The sequence below is a fragment of the Panonychus citri genome, unplaced genomic scaffold, assembly GCF_014898815.1.
Source record: "Panonychus citri isolate SS breed McGregor unplaced genomic scaffold, ASM1489881v1 Contig00134, whole genome shotgun sequence".
Taxonomy (NCBI): domain Eukaryota; kingdom Metazoa; phylum Arthropoda; class Arachnida; order Trombidiformes; family Tetranychidae; genus Panonychus; species Panonychus citri.
Genome location: NW_026515539.1, coordinates 1,349,497 through 1,369,242, shown reverse-complemented (window position 1 = coordinate 1,369,242; position 19,746 = coordinate 1,349,497). Strand labels below are relative to the sequence as shown.

The following is a 19,746-nucleotide window of genomic DNA, read 5'->3' as shown; positions in this document are numbered from 1 at the left end:
AATAGGACGGAGTGAATTTTGTAATAGTTGTTGATCAGAGTGAGGGTTTGTTCAAGGTCCTTTTCGTTTATGTCGATAAGGTGAATCATTTTGGTTCTGCTTCGTTTGTAGGCTTCGAGCATTCTGAGGCTCGATTGTTTGAGTTCCATCAGGTGATCTTTGTCTAATGAATTGAATCCCTGGATGATCTTTAACCAATTGACAGACTAGCAGTTCTTCACTGTTAGTGGCAAAAACTTATACTGTGGATGAGCTTTATTATTCTGGCAATGGTGGAAGATAACGTAATAAGTTAGTTCGGTGGCGATTTTCTGTGAAGTGTTTTCTGTTCGAGTGAAAGGGTCAAGACCGTCGAAGAGTGCGTACAGGTTAAGGAGAAAGATGATTTAGTCTGTTTATCGTTTTTCATGATACTTGGTCATGTTGAGATCTCGTTGATTTGACTTAAGGAAAGAGGTACCAATGAATTCAATTGTATTTCGTCCCCTTGGTAAGAACCTTCGTTTTTTATTTGTTTTTGAGTTTAAAGTTGGAAATGAGAAGATTTTACCTGAAACTGTCAATTGCTCGCTCAGTCAGTTTAGCGTTTTCGTTCATAACTTTTCCATTTGATATTAAACGATATTACACTAAGTGTAATACACTAAATTAGTTAAAAAATGGTTGCTACAAGAGAAACTTAATCTTACCTGAATATGAAGGTAAAGTTGGAGATTAGATTGACCTATGGCCAAGAAAAGTATTTTTGTCAATCTTCGTTATCTAATTTTACTTCATCTTCATATTCAGGTAAGATTAAGCTACATTACCAGCTCTTATTTTTAGCCTGTCAAGTTCAACATCATTTACATTGTATGCAAATGGTGTTAACGTTGTCGGCATAGCTGATTTGTGGTATTCGGCCAGGCTATTCAGCCCTATTGTTTGTGGCTGATTACTAAGAAAAAAGGGCCGAGAATATTTCCCTTTCCTTCCCGTTCGTTTGAATTAATAACCAACGATTTGGCAGAAAGGATGAGGTGAAGTTTATTAGGTTAGGTGAGGTTATGGTCTCTATGATTTTGTTTCAATTTATGGTGTTGGAAGCGCAACTCAGGTCCAGTTGGACACTAGTAAAATGCGATTTCTTAAGTTCACGTAAGTTAATGAAACTTTCCTTCAGGCCCATTATCCCGTCTACAATCGATATGTTTCGTTGATTTCCAAATTGACTGTCATGATGATCCCTCGGAATCGCTTCGATCATTCTATGTGATATGTACATTTATAAACTTTCGATAGATCGGGTTGAGGTTCAGTTATTCTCACTTTTTTGGTCTGATTCCGGGATCAGATTGAATTTCCCTATTCAAGAGGTGTTCACTAATCAGAAGGAAAAAGTTTGAAATATCGTAGAACCGAAGAGTTTGGACCTAGAGAGTTTTTGAAAAACTTAGACTAATGAAAATCAACTGGTCTATCTAATGATAATAGTTAAATTCTGATCAGATCGTGATTAGTTTTCTAAACATGTTTCTAAATGAATTATGTCAAAAATAAAAATTTCACTATATTGAAATTGATTTTTTCACCAAGACACCTCAGTATATGTCATCTAGGAATCAATTTAAAAAAAATTCAAGAACTGATTAGAAAGAGGTCAGTTTTAATGATTTAACCTTTAGAATTAAGCTGTAAATTAAATTTTGGCGGCTATCCCTTCGAGTGCCCATTTCTGAACAAAACGATAAGAGGGTGCTTAGTTGACTTATAGTTGAGAATTGAGACTTTGTGCATTAGTAGAGTCACGTAAACGAAGTTAAAATATATTTATTTCTGATCAGAATTTTCGAGAAAATCGAGATCAAAGTTGACACTCCAGGTCGATTTTTCTGAGCAACGATGCGTTTCACATTTCGATCACAAAATTTTATTTCATCGGAGTGACATTTGATCTTCGAGGGTCAATATCTAAGAAACTACAACACCTAGAGATCGTAGTAAATGCAATCGACATAATTCAATTCGAGCTGTAAGAATCGATTAAACTCCGAACTTGCAAATTAGACATTTTTGCTTAAATAGTCAAACAATTTTCATTGAAATAACATTTCATTCAAAAAAACAGAAAACATTTCGGTGCTTTTAGTACAACTTTGAATGTATAGTATTCTTAGCTAGATGACCATTTTTTAGGTTCGAAATTTAATTTTAACGATGAATCTGCAGGGTAAGTGAAAGAATAAGGAAAAGTTGTGTTTTCTTCAACACTGAAGAGATGAAATTAGTTTTAGGTCAAAGAGTAATATAAGTTATTACTCTTTGTTTTAGGTCCATGTTTAGGATTTTCTGTTAGGGTTTGATAGAGATGAGAATACTTGATGTCGTTCTGATGGTTAACGATTTGTTGATAAGTTGATGTTCAGTTTATTTAGTTTGAAAATAAATTGTGAATCGTTTCGTGTTTTTTGATAGTAATTGATTAATCTGTTTTTTATTTAATTTCTAGATTTGGTCAAATCATTTGATTGTGACCTTTGGCTGAATAGCTTTGGAACTAATTTCAATTTGTAAAAACCTAATCAGTTCCAAATGATTAGGTTGATTGTGTTTTACATTTCGAATTGAGCAATTTGATCAGTTACATTATTCAGATGATAAATGATACAAGTTGAAAGTTTTTTGTTTCTACTACTTTACAATTGGAAAGAAGTGAAAGGAAAACTATTATGTTGATTGTTGAAAATGCTCTGTACATAAGATGTGTGATGTGGTGAGTGTTGAATGCAACAATTAAGATGATGAGTTAATTATAAGCACTAATGGTTTGAGATTGAGGGACGAAGGAGGATAATGGGTATACACAGATGGAGAGGGGATATTGTGATTAGGATGATCGTTTAATTTAAGCCTTTCGGTAATCATCACCGTATCCTGATGATCCGTATGAGTCTGATCCATATGAAGATGAGCCATATGAGTCTGATCCGTATGATGGAGCGTAACTGTCACCAGACCATGAGTCGGCGGCGGAGTATGAACCAGCTCCGTATGATGGGGCTCCGTATGAGGATGAACCGTAAGATGAGCCGTATGATGAGCCGTATGAAGGAGCTGAGTAGCTTGGGACTTCATAAGGAACAGCGACGTATTTCTTGACAACAACTGGAACGTGTTTCTTAACTACGACTGGAACGTGTTTGGTGACGATGTATGGTTTTGGGACAGAGACAGTTTGAACAGAGACGACTTTTCGGTTAAGGTAGACTGGTTTGACAACTGGTTGTTCAATGATGATTTTCTTGACCTTTGGTGCGTAACTAGCGGCGTGAGAGTCTCCGGAGTATGAGTCGTCACCGTATCCACCAGCTCCGTATGAAGCACCTGATGAGTATGAGTCTCCACCGTATGAAGCGGCTCCATAGCTTGGGGCTGATCCGTAGCTTGATGATCCGTAGTTGGATGAGGCCAAAGTTTGACCGGCAAGAAGGGTAAGAGCGAGAACGATCTAATAATAATAATAAAAAGAAAACAGAAATTCGGTTATTATTTTTCTTCAAATGTATTAGTTGTAATCCACAATCAATTGGTTGATCATCATCATCATGATCGTCAGATTAATTTCACTTTCAACTTACCATTGAGTTCATGATGAGTTTTGGTTTTGTTGTTTTGTTAAAATTTGAAGCTGTTATTTGAATGATTGGAGATGAGAACTGATGATTTAATCCAACAAAACGATTCCTTTATATACCATTTCGTTTTTCTCACTCTCGATTTCATTTACTCCTCATTAAACTAGTTGCATAACCAAAAGGCGGTTCCATTTGCTTCGTCCTTTTCGACCTCCTCTTCTATCATCTTCGATCATCTTTCAGCTTTTGCAACAGTTTCTTCATCTTTTTTCCTTTCACTTTCGATTTCACCTTAATTCAATTTTTATGATTACCAAATGAAGATTGATCATAATTAATACAGTTCAAGAGCGAACTCAGTTCATCAGTTTAATTCATTCTAACGGGATTTGACCGATGGTGAGAAGATGATGATTATTAGAAGATAAAAAACGATATATTATCTCGAGCAATCAATAAGATAGAAGGTAAAGGTAAATGTGCTAAACGACATTAGTTGATTGTGTTGTTGATTAAAATGAGAGATTATGATGATCAAGATGATAATCTGGTTCACGTTTACCGGTAACCGGCTAATATTTCATTTATCCTTTGAAAATCTGATCATGTCCGCCGGCGGTTATTTAAGTGGGTGGCACTTAGCTGAATGGGAGAAATTAAGGTGAAATCAAATTAATTTACATGTATTTGGTTTGATTATTGAATTAAATTGGAAAATTAAAGCAGAAAAACGAATTAAGATAAATTAAATGATTATTTGGCTCTTCAATCCTTTATACAGAAATTAACGGAAAGTCCCAAAAGGAAAATTAATTTTTTACTGTTAATCAATGAGTGAATTTAATTGTGAGGCCTCTTAATCATAAAAATCTTGTACAATTAGACAATAATCAGAAATGATTGAGTGTTAAAATTGTTACAAAAAGATTAACCTTGCAAAGAAAACAATTCATTTGAATAGATTCATCAACTTGAGAAGAGTGTTAATCTTTGATTTAGATTTAATTGTTACATTAACTGATTTGCATAAATCAGTTAACTATCACTGGGAAAATGAGGAATTAAAAATGATACAATCAAACAATCCTTATGAATATCAATCAAATGTATCAAGTTTAAGTTTCAATTTTATCTCTGTATCATCCAATTAATTTGTCACCTTAAAACAATTGAAATGAAATAATTAATTGTTATCAATTTGCACGTTAATTAAATCAATTCAGAATTCGAATTATTAAATTAATTAATAAAAATCTTACCTGTTAATCATTTTCTCTTTTTTTCCTCTTCTTATCAATCTAATGGATGATGCAAGTTTATAATCAACAATATTGAGCGAAATGACAATAACAGGAATCAATTGAATGTTACAATTTAACCAGATTAATTTGATCTTAATCAAAAATGGATCAAATGATTAAGTTAATTTGAACGAAAAGAAAACCATTATGATTAATCAAATAATGTACACAACAGGTTACACTAAATGAGAGGATACAAATTGTCTGAGGTCAGTTACTGGATTGATTTGTAGGAAATGAAAGGTAATTTTAGAGGTCAACTTGTCAAAGGTGAATCAACAAGATTAGATTGATTATCACAAATCAAATCAAAGTCCATCTTAATTGTTGGAGAAACAAAGTTATAGAAAATTAAAACAACAACAACAACAAGATGATGAACCAGTTAAGAAGCTACAACAGTAAACACAAACAAAAAGGTAATTAAGCAAAAAGAAATTATTTTCTTTTTCTTAATTTCAACACTGTAACAAGAAAATCTACTAATTGATTAATTAGCAGGAAGGAACAATTAATAAATTAAATTGTTTTGGAAAAAAACAAAAAAAAGAAAACAAATGAAGAGAAATTTTTTCTTCTCCAATCCCGCCAATGGAAATCACGTGACCACAAATGGAAACACATGTTAGTCTCTTGTTGTTTTGATTCTTAGAAATTATTTAATTTCTAATAGAATTTACTAATTGTTTTCTATTTTTTTTTCCTGGTGTTGATTTGTTCATTTTTCGATTTAAAGTTGACTTGGTTGTTCTTTGGGTAGAGTTTTGTATTCACCATGACTGAGATATTGTTGAGTGAAGGTGAAAAGTGTTACCTTATCCATGGAGTTAATGATAATTTTAGGATTGATGGAAGATCTTGTTGGGATCGGAGAGAAATTGATTTAGAGACTAATTTGTTGGCAAGTTGTGTTGGTTCAGCTCAAATTCGTTCTGTTAATTGTTCAGTTTTGGTTGGTATTAAAATGTCTCTTGTTCCTCCAGATCCTGGTCGTCCAGGTAAAGGTAAAGTTGAATTTTATGCCGACGTTTCGGCAAATGCTGACCCATTGTTTGAAGGTCGAGGTGGATCAGCGATGGTCGGTGAGATTGTTTCTTTTTTCGAAGATTCTTTCAAAGATTGTTCAATCTACGATTGTCTAATGGTTGTCGAAGGAAAATCAGTTTGGTGCCTTTCGATTGATATTCTTATCCTTGAAGTTGGATCAAAAGCTTCTCTTTATGATTTATGCTCGCTAGCGGTCAAAGCTGCTCTTCATGAGACAAGGTCAGTTTTTTTTCTTCAATTATTCTTTTTCTTTTTTATTATTCATTTTTCTATCCTCTCACTTTCTCCCGGCAGATTACCCAAGGTCTACGTTAATCCAGATACAATGGAAATAGAGATTCCTGATGATCCTTTCGATGTAATCAGTTTAGATGTGTCTCAAGTTCCACTTTTTGTCACCGTAACCCGAATTGGAAACAATTACATCATTGATCCAACTCAAGAAGAAGAAGCATCAAGTATATCTAGTTTATTATTCTCAATAAACGATTGTGGTACTTTATTACATTCGAAAAAATTAGGATTCGGAAGTCTTCATAGTGAACCAATTAAAGAACTGATACCAGTGAGTTATTGAAATTGATCGAAAATTTTACTATCACAATTCAATTCGCTAATTAACTTATTCTAATTTCTTTTTTACTGTTTTTCTTGTTTTCTTTTTGCTACAGAAAATATCTCAAGTCTCCTTAGAGCTTCACAATTTCATAAAATCTAAAGTCTCAACCAATTGATAGCTCAACTCATCTAAAATCATCAACAATTAAAATCAACTCTATTTTCTCAATGATTACTGAGTAATTTTATACAAACTAAAAAAAAAAGAAAAGAAAACCAATCAATGTTATTTTTTCACCTTTATTTCATTTCTTTCAGAAAGAACAATCAACTTTAATTAGTAACCTAATATGAAACAAGACATTTAGTTAATTGTTTTCATGATTCTCTCTCGTTCTCACTCAATTTTCTTTATGGTTAAAAAGATTTTCCATTTCAATGAAATTTACACTAATATTATTTCAATTTTTTCGGCGGAATAAAACACTCCTTTTAATTTAATTATTTGGCAAAAATTTTCGATGATTACAAATCTAAATCTAAAGTTAATCCAATTAACTTAATTGTGAAAAAAGCGACATCTAGTGTGAGAGTGAAGAACTCGAACAACATGTGTTGAGAAACAAAATTTTGTCACAAAATTAGCCAAGGTTATTTAATTTGATTTCGTTTCAATTGTTAACTTTAAATTGTTTTTATTTATAGTTGATCGTGAAAATCAATTGTTTACTAATTGACAATTAAACAATTCGCTGTGTTGACTGTTATTTAATTACCTGAAATTTAATCCGATTTGTTTTGATTTTCTTGTTGTGGTTCATTCAATTTTCTTGTCAATCAACATTTTAATTGCATCATTTTTTTTCTTCTTCAAGTAATTTAATTTAATAAATTATTGATTACCATGGCTGTAAGTGATTTAATTGGTTGTATTAGATAATGGAAATTTACCTGATTTGTTTCTTCTACTTTCAGAGCTCAATGATTGTAGCTGGAATGGCCATGGCTGCAGTCGGTTTTGGTGGCAGATATTTACTTAGAGTATCAAAACAATTAGGCCCACAGTTGGAGCAATTAAATAAGGTTCTACCCGATGCTGTAAGTGTTATAGGTCATGGTTTTCTCTTTTAATGGACAATTGATCAACTAATTTTCTTTAATTGCATTAGAAATCTTTTGCCAATTCTAAATACTACAAGGGAGGATTCGAGGCCAAAATGACAAGACGTGAAGCTGGTCTTATATTAGGAGTTAGTCCAGCAGTTAATAAATTAAAATTAAGAGAAGCTCATAGAAGGATAATGTTACTTAATCATCCAGATCGAGGTAATTCATTTAATCCCTTTTTCCTCATCGATTATTTGATCGATCAATTTTTACTTTTTCACGTTTCTCGTTAAAAGGATCCATTTCCTATTATTAATCATTAGCCATCCAAATAATATTTATCATTTTCTTTTATTTCTCAGGTGGATCACCTTATTTAGCTGCTAAAATTAATGAAGCCAAAGATTTATTAGACTCTGATAAGAAATAGAATTGTACTTTTAACAATTTATATTGTGTACAGACCTTCCAAAAAAAAAAGTATACTTGAAGACGAATAAAATAAGTTTGTAGTTAATTAATTTTCGATTAACTCAAAATTTATTGAGAGAAACTTATTTCTGCCACAACTTGCTATCATGAAATCAAATTTTTGATTAAAATCAATTCTATGGTAAATTTGAAGAGAATGTAAATATTAACCCAACTTGAAACGGATAATAATTTAAATATCTCCGGGGAAGATTCCACGTTTTCTTTGCCAGTCCCATTTCTTGTGCTAAATAAGAAAAAGGTAAGAGAACAAATAAAAACAAAAGAGAAGATAATTAGAATCAAACAGATACAACAAAATAACGGAAGAGAAAAGGCCAGAGAATATCAACAGATTTCAACAATTTAACCATCGAGGTTTAGATTGTCGAGTCATTCAGCATCCTAGCATTCAGATTTAAGAAACGATGAACATTAGGATCATAATTTTGCCCTAATTAAGAACATCCAACCGATTAATCCGAAAACGTACCCATTGAATTGGACAAAGTGTTTCATAATTGTCTTTGTACCATTCGCAAGCTTCCCATCCAGGTTTCTTTTTCAAACACCGGTGGTAATCTACATAGTTTTGATAGCAATTGCTAAGTGAGAAGAAAATGAGAAAATTATTAATTAGATATCAATTCAATTAATGAAAGAGAAGTAGAAATATAGTTAGAAAATAATTACTTACAGTGATTGATTTACATTTGGAAACCTTGGATCAGGGGGAGCAGGTCGACCTATTCTTCCATTGGGCTTAGTAAGATCCATACGCTTTTCACGTATTCAATCTTCTCCTCGTAAGTCGCCATGGTTAACTAATTTTGTCCAAAAACGAAAAAAATGACCAAACAATTAAATGAATAAATGACAAAATAGTAAACAAAAACCTCTACTTGAAGGTGACTTGTTTAGGCACAGCAATTGAGCTAAATTCACGAAAAATCTCTGAAAATAGACTAGTTATTCAAAGAGAAAAATTTGTGTAACCAAAGAGTAAGAGAAAAAAGTAAGAGAGTTTTGTGGCTCCATCTCTTAGAAAAAAACATTAACTTGCTTTCGTCGACTTTCGATTTCGTCTTTTGGACTAAAAAAGTTACGATCTAAATTGTTTTGAATTTTATATTTTATATTTTCTTAAATTTCTATCCATTTAAATTATGCCTACAATCACTTAAGAATTATATTAGTTTAGATTGACTGATCATTGGATTTCTGCAAGTTCAATCCTCAGTTTGTGAAAAAGTTTTCTAATTAGAAACTAACAATTTAAATTCCAACTTAATGGTTACAATAAATTGTGCAATGATTAAGTGAATAGAATATTTGATTTAAGTGATGTTCTAATGGAGCAAAAATGTTCGTTAATTGTCTCGAGAACAGAATTTGACAATTGAATTGTTTTCGTAAATTAAATAACCATAATGATGAAGATATTAAATTGAACTTGCGAAAAATTTTCTTCCAAGAAAAGGAAATGACTTAATTGTCTCTTTAATTGTAACAAAATTAAACTTTCCAAAGTTTCGTGTTCATGTTTCTACTCATTGTTGATTGTTAATTGTTGCTGTTCAAATGATTACAATCAAGATAAATTATTGCTCGATGATCAATTTAAACTTTTTAACCTTTGACAAGTTTGACCTCTAAATTGTTTACTCTCATTCATTGGATTCACCTTTCAATCTGACCTGAAATTATTAATAAAATTTGTTGCTTCTGATGTTTCATATCAAATATCAAAAAGTAATAATTAGTTAATCATTTAAAACCAGTTGATCCAATTTCTTGATTAAGTATTGCACTAAACAGATTAGTAACATGTACGATGTGATGATTAATTATTGTTTTTGATTAATAAATTGATAGTAAATCTAATCAACCATTTAAAGTCACAAAATCCATATAAAAGTAAACAATTAAATTTAATTATTCTGAGGTGACAATTGATAAAATTCAGCGATAATCATGATGAAAACTATTATTTTAAAACTTTTCTTGCGAACTTGAACTTTACAATTACAACAATTAACTCGGAATTAGTTTAATTCTCATAAGTATAGATACGAATTACAATGAATTTTGACAATAATTAATTCACATTCGATTCCAATCGAAAACCTTTGACACAATTAAAACTAATTTTCTTCCGTAATGATAATCGCTAATCAAGATTGATCTTTTTACCTTGTAAGTCAAATAATCTAAATGATGAGAAACATAATTAAGCCTGAAAGCAAAAGAAAAAAACTTTTTTTTTCTCGAAATCTGAAACAATGAATTACTTAATTACTACTAATTAATTTTCTATGAGAGTGTTAATTGTTGAAAAAAAAGAAGGATTCTAATTGCAATAGATTTACATACGATTAATTTTCCTTTTCAGACTTTCCATTCAAACAAATAATTCGAATTATGAATTAATATTGAAATTATAATTTCGCTGCTAATTTCATGTACCAGAAAAAAGAGACAATCACTAATCAAATTTAATCTAATTAGATTCATGTAAATTAATCTTTAAACTGTCTCATTTTCAGATTAACAAAATCATCAAGTAACAATTACAAACTTAATCATATTAAGCCACCTACTTGAACAATCGCCGCCGGACATTGGTCACTTTGAGTTGTATCGCAAAAACATTATCGTCAACATTGGTCAGCGACGTGAACCAGATCATCTTAATCATCATCATCATCATAAGGAGTGACCAAACATATAGATCACGTTCAATAATCAACGTGTTTAACTTTCCCTTTTAATTTGATTGCTCGATATATGATATTACCTGAATGTCCATCCTACTTTTAAAGTGACCAAGTGAGAGCCTCCGCCTATTGGTGCATGTTGATGTAACGAATATACGTTTTCTCGTGGGGGAAGTACATGCGTTCGAGAGGAAAACGAAATGGTATATAAAGGAATCGTTTTGATGGATTAAATCATCAGTTCTCATCTCCAATCATTCAAATAACAACTTCAAATTTTAACAAAACAACAAAATCAAAACTCATCATGAACTCAATGGTAAGTTGAAAGTGAAATTAATCTGACGATCATGATGATGACGATGATCAACCAATTGATTGTGGATTATAACTAATACATTTGAAGATGATGATTATGAAAAAATAATAATTGAATTTTCTGTTTTCTTTTTATTATTATTATTAGATCGTTCTCGCTCTTACCCTTCTTGCCGGTCAAACTTTGGCCTCATCCAACTACGGATCATCAAGCTACGGATCAGCCCCAAGCTATGGAGCCGCTTCATACCCATCAGGTTCATACGGTGGTGACTCATACTCGTCAGGTGCTTCATATGGAGCTGGTGGATACGGTGACGACTCATACTCCGGAGACTCATACGGTGCCGGTTACGCCGTCGCTGCCCCCAAGGTCAGAAAAGTCATCATTGAACGACCTGTCGTTAAGCCAGTATACTTGACCCAAAAAGTCACACAATACAAAACTGTCTCAGTCCCAAAACCCGTCATCGTCACCAAACACGTCCCAGTCGTAGTTAAGAAACACGTTCCAGTTGTTGTCAAGAAATACATCCCAGTCCCATACTCAGCTCCTTCATACGACTCATCTTACGGATCATCATACGGTTCATCCTCATACGGAGCCCCATCATACGGAGCTGGTTCATACTCCGCCGCCGACTCATGGTCTGGTGACAGTTACGCTCCATCATACGGATCATCATACGGCTCAGACTCATACGGATCATCAGGATACGGAGATGATTCCTATGGATCATCAGGATACGGTGATGACTACAAAAAGGCCGCCGCTGCCAAGAAGGCTTAAGTTAATTTACTAATCACAATTTAACTTTACATCTTCCATCTGTGTATAGACCATTTATCACTCTCTCAACAACAATTAGCTCTCCATCATCATTTGCATAATTAAATGTACAGAGAATATCAAATTAGTTTCTGATAAATCTTCTTCCGTTTCCTCTCTTCATTTGAAGATAAAAACTAAAGAAGACAAAAGTTGTAATCATATCTCTCACCATCACGATCATCTAATTGAGTTAAATTGTAAACAAGATCTTAATCAACTACAGTTCAAGTTATAACAATTTAATCTCAATCTAATGATAAATACAATTTAGAAAAAAATAAAACTCATTTTATAAATTTTGAAAAATTTTGTCTCATTTTTTTTTCATCAATTTCCAATAAACTTGATTGGTCTTAATTGTCACTGTTAGTGGACAATAAATGATGAAAACGTCAAAATCGTTTAGCAAATGAACATGATAATAATCATGTTTTCACAACAAAATCGTAATTAAATAATCACAATTTGTAATTGTATTAATAATATTGCAGAAATGAAGACATTTCCAACTGGAAAATCATGACAATCAAATAATTTCCTTGTTCAGGTTAACCAAAGTCTTTTAATATCTTTGGCTCCACACCCAATAATTATCATTTCATGAGATTCATCCGAGGGATCATCATGTTATTCAGGTAAAATATCACCTTAAATTCATGAATTAGATGAACAGGAAGAAGATAAAGAAAGAAAAAAAGAAAGAGATAAATCAAGTTCGAAATCGATTTTCTCTTCCAACAAACACGATAACCCATTAGACCTTTTCCCTTCCTATTATCATCATTGATCATCGTTTTTTACCAACGACTGTACATGAAAATTTGGTCTCTATTATCATTCTCATCATCATCATCATTATCATCACCTAATTTTATTGTATCAAGTTGATTGAATGAAGAGATGATGATTGGGTGGAGTGAGTTTCATTTTCCTCCATAGAGTTAACATGGTGAGAAAAACCTTGAATCAGAATTGGAAAAGAAAAGAAAATTTAAAAATTGTAACAATCAGTTAACCATTTTAATCCACGAGTTAATCCTGTTAGTTTCAATTTAGTGTCTAAATTAATTAACTGACCAACTGATTACAACTTTAATCATTAAGTTGCAATTTTATGTGAAAACAAAGAGTTAAATCAAATACAATTAATCAATTGATTATGTGAGTGTATTTTTTTTTCTTGCTAACAAATAATCAATATTTATTAGCGACCAACAATCAACATGGAAAGTGAATTAAATTGTTACAAATATAATGTAACAAATTACCAACAATAAGTTGTAACCACAAATTGTTTAACAGTTATTAAATTATCGTTATCATTAATCATGGTACCATCATTATCATCATCATCGTCAATTAACCGGAATCAATTGATAAAATTAAAGAAATCGATGCAACAATTAGCAAAATAGTAGAAAATGTTGGTAAAAATGTTGATGATGATATTTAATCCTCGAGAATCTAGTAAGTATTAACAATTAACGTAAATACAATCAATTGATTAACAATCTAAAGTTAAAAAGTTATCTTTATTTTCCCGTAGGTTTACCCAACATCTTCCCAATTACGTTGACAATGTTAACCTTAATTAGTCCGTCAAATATTAATTGTCAATTCGATGAAGGTTATTACACTTCTGATTATGCGATTAAATGTCCACCTGAACGGGAAATAGCCCCATGTAAATGTAATAATTCATCAGGTGAGATGGAGTGTTATGGGGTCAAGATTAACGATTGTAGTGTCCGTCAAGTTTTCAGTCAATTAGCCAATTATTATGTCAACACTGCTGAGCGACATGTTAAATCACTTAAATTGTATAAAACTGAATTAACTCACATGGCAGAGGACATTTTGGGTGACATGTCATTGGAGGCAATTGACCTTAATGGCAATCAGAACATTTCACTGACCCGAATCCATAGGACAAGTTTGGTAAAGTCAAAGGAAACGTTGAAAAGTTTCAAATTTTCCGGACTATCGGAGGCCAGTTGGATAACCAAAGAGGAAAATGACGGATCGATATTTGAAATCGTTGATAGTTTTAATCAATTGGCCATTTTCTGGGTAACCGATGCTTCAATTCCCAAAATTCAAAGGTCAGCATTTGGTCGAGTTGAATTGCCCCGATTGACCTCCGTTCAATTGGCTCGAGATGAAATTGAAGATCTTGGTGATTATGCTTTCTACCGGTTACCCAATCTAACCAGTCTTTCAATACGAGATAATTTAATCTCTCGATTGACCAATCATACTTTTGCCTTTGAAAAATCATCCGATGAACTGTTGACCCTTGACCTGCGAGGTAATTTACTTCAAATGCAAAATATTGACAAAGATGCGTTCACCCGACTTCGTAGGCCAGTCCATTTAAACCTCGAATACAATTTAATTGAATATCTCGATGAAGATGTGTTCACACCAATTTTATCAAATGTCCGAAGCACAATATCAGTTAATAAGAATCCAATTAAGTGCGATTGTCGGATGCAATGGTTAAAACGAGATGACCACAATTATATGGATCGAGTTGAAGGGCTAGTTTGCCCCGAGGCTACTGAACTTTGGTACTTTACCGTTGAAGATTTACTCAATGAATGTAATGAAACTTATCGACTTGAACAACTTGCATTATCTTCATCCCATTTAATCAAACAATCAACTAAATTGTTATCAATCTTGATCATCTTATTAATTATTCATCCAATTTTCACCTTAAATTAAACATCATCATACTTTTAATCATCGTTATCATCATCAACTAATCAATCAAATTATTCTTGATTTTGTTTTTCTTTTCTTCTTATTCTTCCTCATCATCACCATCAGCTAATCCTAATGTTTTATCATTTTAATTGTGATTATCAAGTTCATTTGAATAAATCTAATTAATCATGACACACGATTAACAATCAATCAATTGATTTACATTAAATCACTTTGATTGTATTGGTTTTACCCTTAAGCCTTTGAGAAGCAACAATTACAAGTTTAAGGTTTCAATGATTATCTTTTAATTGCTTTAATCATTAGAGTAATAATTGTTGGTGAGAGAAACAATTTAGCCATCATAAATTACAACAATTAAATCTGATCAACAATTTAGTTGGTGAAATTGAAAAACTTGAATAAAAACCAAAAAAAAAATTGAAGATATAAATAAAATTGTATCTTTAATTATTGATGATTAACCTAAATTGTTACAATTCTCATACACAATTAGGTAAACTTCCCAATTTAACTAATTTCCTTGTTTACAATTAAATTGTTGACCAAACTTTTCCTTGTCTATTAAATCAAAATTAATTGTTGTTTATATAAAAATTAACCAACATCAATTCAATTGATTAATCGCCAATTAACAAAAATAAAATGAAAACGTAAAAATTAATCCAATTAAACCAAACCAATTAGTAATTGATACATCTATTAAGTTAAAGACAATTAACCAAATTGATTAGATGAATTTTGATAAAAAAAAAGAGATAATCAAATCAATCAATTACTGGAATTGCTTTTAATGCAAAAAAGCCTTTTGATTGAATAGTAAAGTGAATATATAGATAATTAGAGGTTAAAGAATATGATTTATCAACAATTTACAATTTAGATTAACAATCAAGTGACAATTGAAAAACAAGATGAACATCAAGTGACCTGAAAAAAAAGAGAGAGCGAGAGATGATCATAAATGATGAGAAGAAGATGAGAAATGATGAGAAAAAAAGTCTCGAAATGTTTTACATCTAATGGAATTGAAAAGATGGAAAGATGATGATGATGATAACTAAGAAGAAGATGTAACTAGATGTAACGTGAAAAAGTTACGTAATGAGTGATGAACGAATTAAATAATGTAGAAACGTTATTAGAAGAACTTTAACTAATATAAATGAACTTTATTATCCAATTGTTGATTAAATGATTGTAATGAATTACACAGATTATTGGAATGGATTAACTTGATTAAAAGATGATGACAAGATGAAATCTATTAGAATGTTTTAACTTGAATGTTATGTTGATTCTAAAGAAGTGAACATTCTATTAGTAGGTGATCTGGTTTTATACAAGATCATCGAGACTCACGAGTGTCACGTGTGTGTTATTCATCTTTGTCGGTTAGTAATAAAGATTTAGGTTGATTAGTAATTGAGGATTATGATCCAAATAAAGTAATTGTAATAATTGGTTATGGAAGGAAGTAATCCTAAATAAGGGTTAATTGGTTATTGGTAATGAACGGATTTATCCTTGTACGGGTTTGTAACCAGTGATGAATAATGGGACCGAAATTTACGTTACATTTCCCCCGACTAGAAGTTGAAACAGTCCCTTGTTTCAGTTTTCACTGTTGCAAAGTCGTTGATTTCTTGAATCCTTTAGTCTTAGAGGAAGTTGAACGCCAATTCAATGATGAAGATGAGCTTTCGCATGTTGGACTGAGGATAGCTAACGTACGTTCATATTTAAGTTGTTGACAGTTCTGTCGGATATGACCAGGTTCTTTGCAAAAGTAACAAATAATCTTACGTTCTTTGCTTGGTTCGTCCTTCGGTTGGATAGGAGTATTGAGATGTCTAGCGGTCTCCACCAGTGTACTTGCTATGTCCAAAATCACTTCAATAGTAGCAGATCCAGACGCACCTTTTTCTCGTTGTGCCTTTACAATATTATGGCAGATTTCATCGGGTGAAACCGAGAAAGGTGACTTGGGTTTGTCCAGAAGTTCACTATTTTGATCGTTGTTGTTGGTGATTGGAGTGAAGTCTTTGATCAGCCTTTCTTTAGCTTCTGACCAACTTTGTGGGAAGTTATATTCGTAAGAATACTCTTCTTTGAACAAAAGTTGGGCAACTCCAGTTAAAAAGTCGGGGAATCCAACGAGTCGATCTTTATCGGACCAACCAATGACATTTGTGATTTGTTCGTAGTCACTTATCCAATTTTCTATCGATGGTTCGAATCCATTGAAGGTTGGAACTTTAACATTAACAGTTAATATTTTACTGAGACTCATGATGAATTGTTTTGGTCTTAGGGATGAACGAAAACTGAGTTAATGATGAAGATGATCACTAGTGAATATAATTCGATGTACAATTGATGTTTAATTGTTAAACTTGCACTGATTGATGTTGACTTGGTTGTAGATTCAGGTTGAGTGAATATTTCAACGGAGAATCGGTTGTTTTATACGGAAAATAGTTTGAAGGAGACGGAAAAGACTCCTGATATTATTAATAATAATAGCGAAAAAATAGATCCTAATATGGATCAACGGAAATGTTTTCTAAATTTGGTATTTTTGAATTTACCGGGATGTTAGCAATGACACAATGTAGACGGAGCTCGTGGGAACGAGAAAAAACGGAACAAATAGCAAAGTAGAGCAGTTACTAAATGTTTGATATTGAGTAAAATTTATCTGTTTATTGTTCCCTTTTTTTTTTGTTTTGGATAATAATTTTCCTATTGATTATTGAATATTTAGTTTCATTTCATCATGCGGATTTTAATGAGTTTCTATTTCCTTATTTTAATGTTAATTTTCTCTCTGGGTAAGTGTTTTTATATGATACAAAAATTTCTTTTGTCATTTAAGTTCCTATTATAGCTCCCTCAAGATTGTTTTTTTTGTATTCTATAAGTGAAGCATTTTTTTTTTTTACTTTGAATACTGTACTGGGACCCATGCTGCCATCTATTGGTATAGCTTTAAATTATGATTTTAATGTTTTTTTTTTTCTTTAGGTATTGATGGTGGGGAAACGGCAGATAATTTTGGAGATATTCCTCTTAGGAGAAGTAGTAGAATTAAAACTGCAACTTTGGCTAAAGCCATGACACGAATGGACAGTGACATGAGACAGGATGATTCAATGTCAGGTATTAGACAGGATCTTGCTGAGTCAGCCGAGTTTGTACCTCCAGTCCCGAATCCACCGTCGATTGTTGTACCTCGATCTTTTCTTGTCATGTCTGATCGTGAATCGAGTACTGAAGAGGAAGGAGATAGTGGTAGTAGTAGCGATAACGGTGATGATGATAATGGTGATGATGATAATAACGATGGTAATGGTGGTGGTGATAATGGCGATGATAATGGAGATGACAATAATGATAATGAGGGTGATGGTAATGATGGTGGAAACTATGGTAGACTAGGTGATAGTGGAGCCACTGAGGTAAGAAAATCGAAAGGGAAAAAGAAGAAGAAAAAACACGGGAAACAACGATCTCAAGTCCTGTCGTTGCTGAAATGGAACAAAGAGTCGAGATTAGCTCAACTTTAGCAAATCGTTATCCTTGTTCCACTCCTAATTTTGTCAGATTACCAGATGGACAGATAAGTAGAGGCATAGATTGGGGTAGGACTCGTTCAGTTGAAAGTGCCTTTTCGAACGCTGCTACAATGAAACCTGAAGATGAGGTGACTTGGGAGGAACAAACGGCCTGGATTAAAGAGTCTGGAGTAAATCCAGAAGGTTTGAGTTTACAGGAACTCGAGAAAGAGGCCCAAGAGTTCGCAGATAAGTACCCGGTCGAATTTGAGTGCGTCTATTGCAAGACGACAAAATCGAGCCTAAAACGACTCAAATATCATGTCTTTGGGACTAAACAATACGCCGGTGACACAGTCTTGAAACGGGCTTGTGGTGTGCGTTGTGTTGAAGAGGGTCTTAATCCTCAGGCTGTTCCAGTTTCTTCCGTTCCGAAACGTTTTCCTTGGGCAATTGTTGTTTGTTTCGACAAGCGCGAGACTCTTGGCCAAAATTCAAATGATGCGGACTTTGAAGTTCCTGAAGAGGCTAAACTAGATTGGTCTACTTATATGATCGACGAGAGACACAAAGATAAAACTGGTAACGGTCGAGGTCGTCCGAGAAAGGATAGAGATGACCGAACACAAGAGTGAGCCATTATCTTTTATTTTGGTCTGACCCCCGATGACCCCCTATGATAAACATTTTTGATGTAACTTTTTGAATATTACTGGGTCCGTAAAGGGTGCTAATATTTTTGTCTGATTTTTGAAGTGAAATGGGGCGGAGCTAAGTAAAATTTTCTGAGCCTCTTGCGAAAAATCGACTTTTTCTTTTCTTTTCTTTTCTTTTCCTTTCTTTTTTTTTTATAATTGACCTTCGAACATTTTATTATTATCATTATTATTACTATAACCATGTATTACCATTTTAATGCTTTCCTTAATTAATTTTTTTTTTTGTTTTGGTAATTATTTTTTTTTTACTTTTCTAATTATATCCACCATAAACATTTTTTTTTTTTATGATTTTCAATTAAACTTTTGGTCTGCAAAACTTATTAAAGTTACTAATTGTTTTTTTTTAAACGGAAAAGATGGAATTGATTATTTTCAGGAAATAATGATAATAATAATAATGATCATTTCCTTTATCTGAAAATGTGTGAGAAAACTATTATTTTGTAACTGAACAGGATATGGTTGGATGATTAACGATTAATTAATTGATTTTCTTGGTATAAAAATGGGTATTTTTTTTATGTTGGATTATCATTTGTTGTTTAGATCTTCAAGAATAAGTTTTGATTTTTACTACGGTTCTATTTTCTTTTGTTAAATCTTTCTTTCATTATGGGTAAGTTTATATATATATATATTGTCATATTTTTTTTTTTTTACGATCGTCATTCTCTCTTTTGATTTCTAGATGATGCTGTGCGATTAATCATTTCCAATTTGGAATGGGATTCGATGTGGGAAGCGAAACGAATCTCAATTGGCCTGTTCTTGA

At 32.3% G+C, this 19,746-nt stretch overlaps 6 protein-coding genes across 6 annotated transcripts; 4 read left to right on the top strand and 2 right to left on the bottom strand.

Moving 5' to 3' along the window:
• Positions 1-2,436: 2,436 nt before the first annotated feature.
• Positions 2,437-5,039, bottom strand: LOC128391324 (uncharacterized). Its single transcript, XM_053351184.1, has 3 exons — positions 4,874-5,039; positions 3,618-4,256; positions 2,437-3,487 (listed from the first exon to the last, which is right to left on the bottom strand). Exons 2-3 carry the CDS (start codon positions 3,627-3,629, stop codon positions 2,885-2,887), a joined length of 615 nt encoding a protein of 204 aa, XP_053207159.1. The 5' UTR covers positions 3,630-4,256; positions 4,874-5,039; the 3' UTR covers positions 2,437-2,884.
• Positions 5,040-5,534: 495 nt separating this feature from the next.
• LOC128391323 (exosome complex exonuclease RRP42-like) lies at positions 5,535-7,021 on the top strand. Its single transcript, XM_053351183.1, has 3 exons — positions 5,535-6,181; positions 6,257-6,527; positions 6,634-7,021. The coding sequence occupies exons 1-3, from the start codon at positions 5,691-5,693 to the stop codon at positions 6,694-6,696; spliced, it is 825 nt and encodes a 274-aa protein (XP_053207158.1). The 5' UTR covers positions 5,535-5,690; the 3' UTR covers positions 6,697-7,021.
• Positions 7,022-7,148: 127 nt separating this feature from the next.
• On the top strand, positions 7,149-8,148 carry LOC128391325 (mitochondrial import inner membrane translocase subunit TIM14-like). The gene is made up of 4 exons (XM_053351185.1): positions 7,149-7,430; positions 7,496-7,618; positions 7,690-7,846; positions 7,990-8,148. Exons 1-4 carry the CDS (start codon positions 7,425-7,427, stop codon positions 8,055-8,057), a joined length of 354 nt encoding a protein of 117 aa, XP_053207160.1. The 5' UTR covers positions 7,149-7,424; the 3' UTR covers positions 8,058-8,148.
• Positions 8,130-9,040, bottom strand: LOC128391326 (cytochrome c oxidase subunit 6B1-like). Its single transcript, XM_053351186.1, is given in 4 exon segments — positions 8,130-8,345; positions 8,592-8,703; positions 8,796-8,877; positions 8,880-9,040. Coding segments are annotated over 4 exon segments (285 nt in total). The 5' UTR covers positions 8,917-9,040; the 3' UTR covers positions 8,130-8,291.
• A 1,933-nt stretch (positions 9,041-10,973) lies between these two features.
• On the top strand, positions 10,974-12,271 carry LOC128391488 (uncharacterized). Its single transcript, XM_053351386.1, has 2 exons — positions 10,974-11,134; positions 11,282-12,271. Exons 1-2 carry the CDS (start codon positions 11,123-11,125, stop codon positions 11,921-11,923), a joined length of 654 nt encoding a protein of 217 aa, XP_053207361.1. The 5' UTR covers positions 10,974-11,122; the 3' UTR covers positions 11,924-12,271.
• A 370-nt stretch (positions 12,272-12,641) lies between these two features.
• On the top strand, positions 12,642-14,866 carry LOC128391478 (oplophorus-luciferin 2-monooxygenase non-catalytic subunit-like). The gene is made up of 2 exons (XM_053351375.1): positions 12,642-13,432; positions 13,512-14,866. Exons 1-2 carry the CDS (start codon positions 13,387-13,389, stop codon positions 14,690-14,692), a joined length of 1,227 nt encoding a protein of 408 aa, XP_053207350.1. The 5' UTR covers positions 12,642-13,386; the 3' UTR covers positions 14,693-14,866.
• The last annotated feature ends 4,880 nt before the right edge of the window (positions 14,867-19,746 follow it).

What these genes read in the sequence shown, in the direction of transcription:
- LOC128391323 (XM_053351183.1), top strand. Translation starts at nt 5,691, where the DNA reads ATGACTGAGATATTGTTGAGTGAAGGTGAAAAGTGTTACCTTATCCAT. An exon ending in GCTGCTCTTCATGAGACAAG is followed by an intron (nt 6,182 to 6,256) that starts GTCAGTTTTTTT and finishes TTCTCCCGGCAG; the next exon opens with ATTACCCAAGGTCTACGTTA. An exon ending in CAATTAAAGAACTGATACCA is followed by an intron (nt 6,528 to 6,633) that starts GTGAGTTATTGA and finishes TTTTTGCTACAG; the next exon opens with AAAATATCTCAAGTCTCCTT.
- LOC128391325 (XM_053351185.1), top strand. An exon ending in ATAAGGTTCTACCCGATGCT is followed by an intron (nt 7,619 to 7,689) that starts GTAAGTGTTATA and finishes TAATTGCATTAG; the next exon opens with AAATCTTTTGCCAATTCTAA. An exon ending in ACTTAATCATCCAGATCGAG is followed by an intron (nt 7,847 to 7,989) that starts GTAATTCATTTA and finishes TTTATTTCTCAG; the next exon opens with GTGGATCACCTTATTTAGCT.
- LOC128391478 (XM_053351375.1), top strand. Translation starts at nt 13,387, where the DNA reads ATGTTGGTAAAAATGTTGATGATGATATTTAATCCTCGAGAATCTA. An exon ending in ATTTAATCCTCGAGAATCTA is followed by an intron (nt 13,433 to 13,511) that starts GTAAGTATTAAC and finishes ATTTTCCCGTAG; the next exon opens with GTTTACCCAACATCTTCCCA.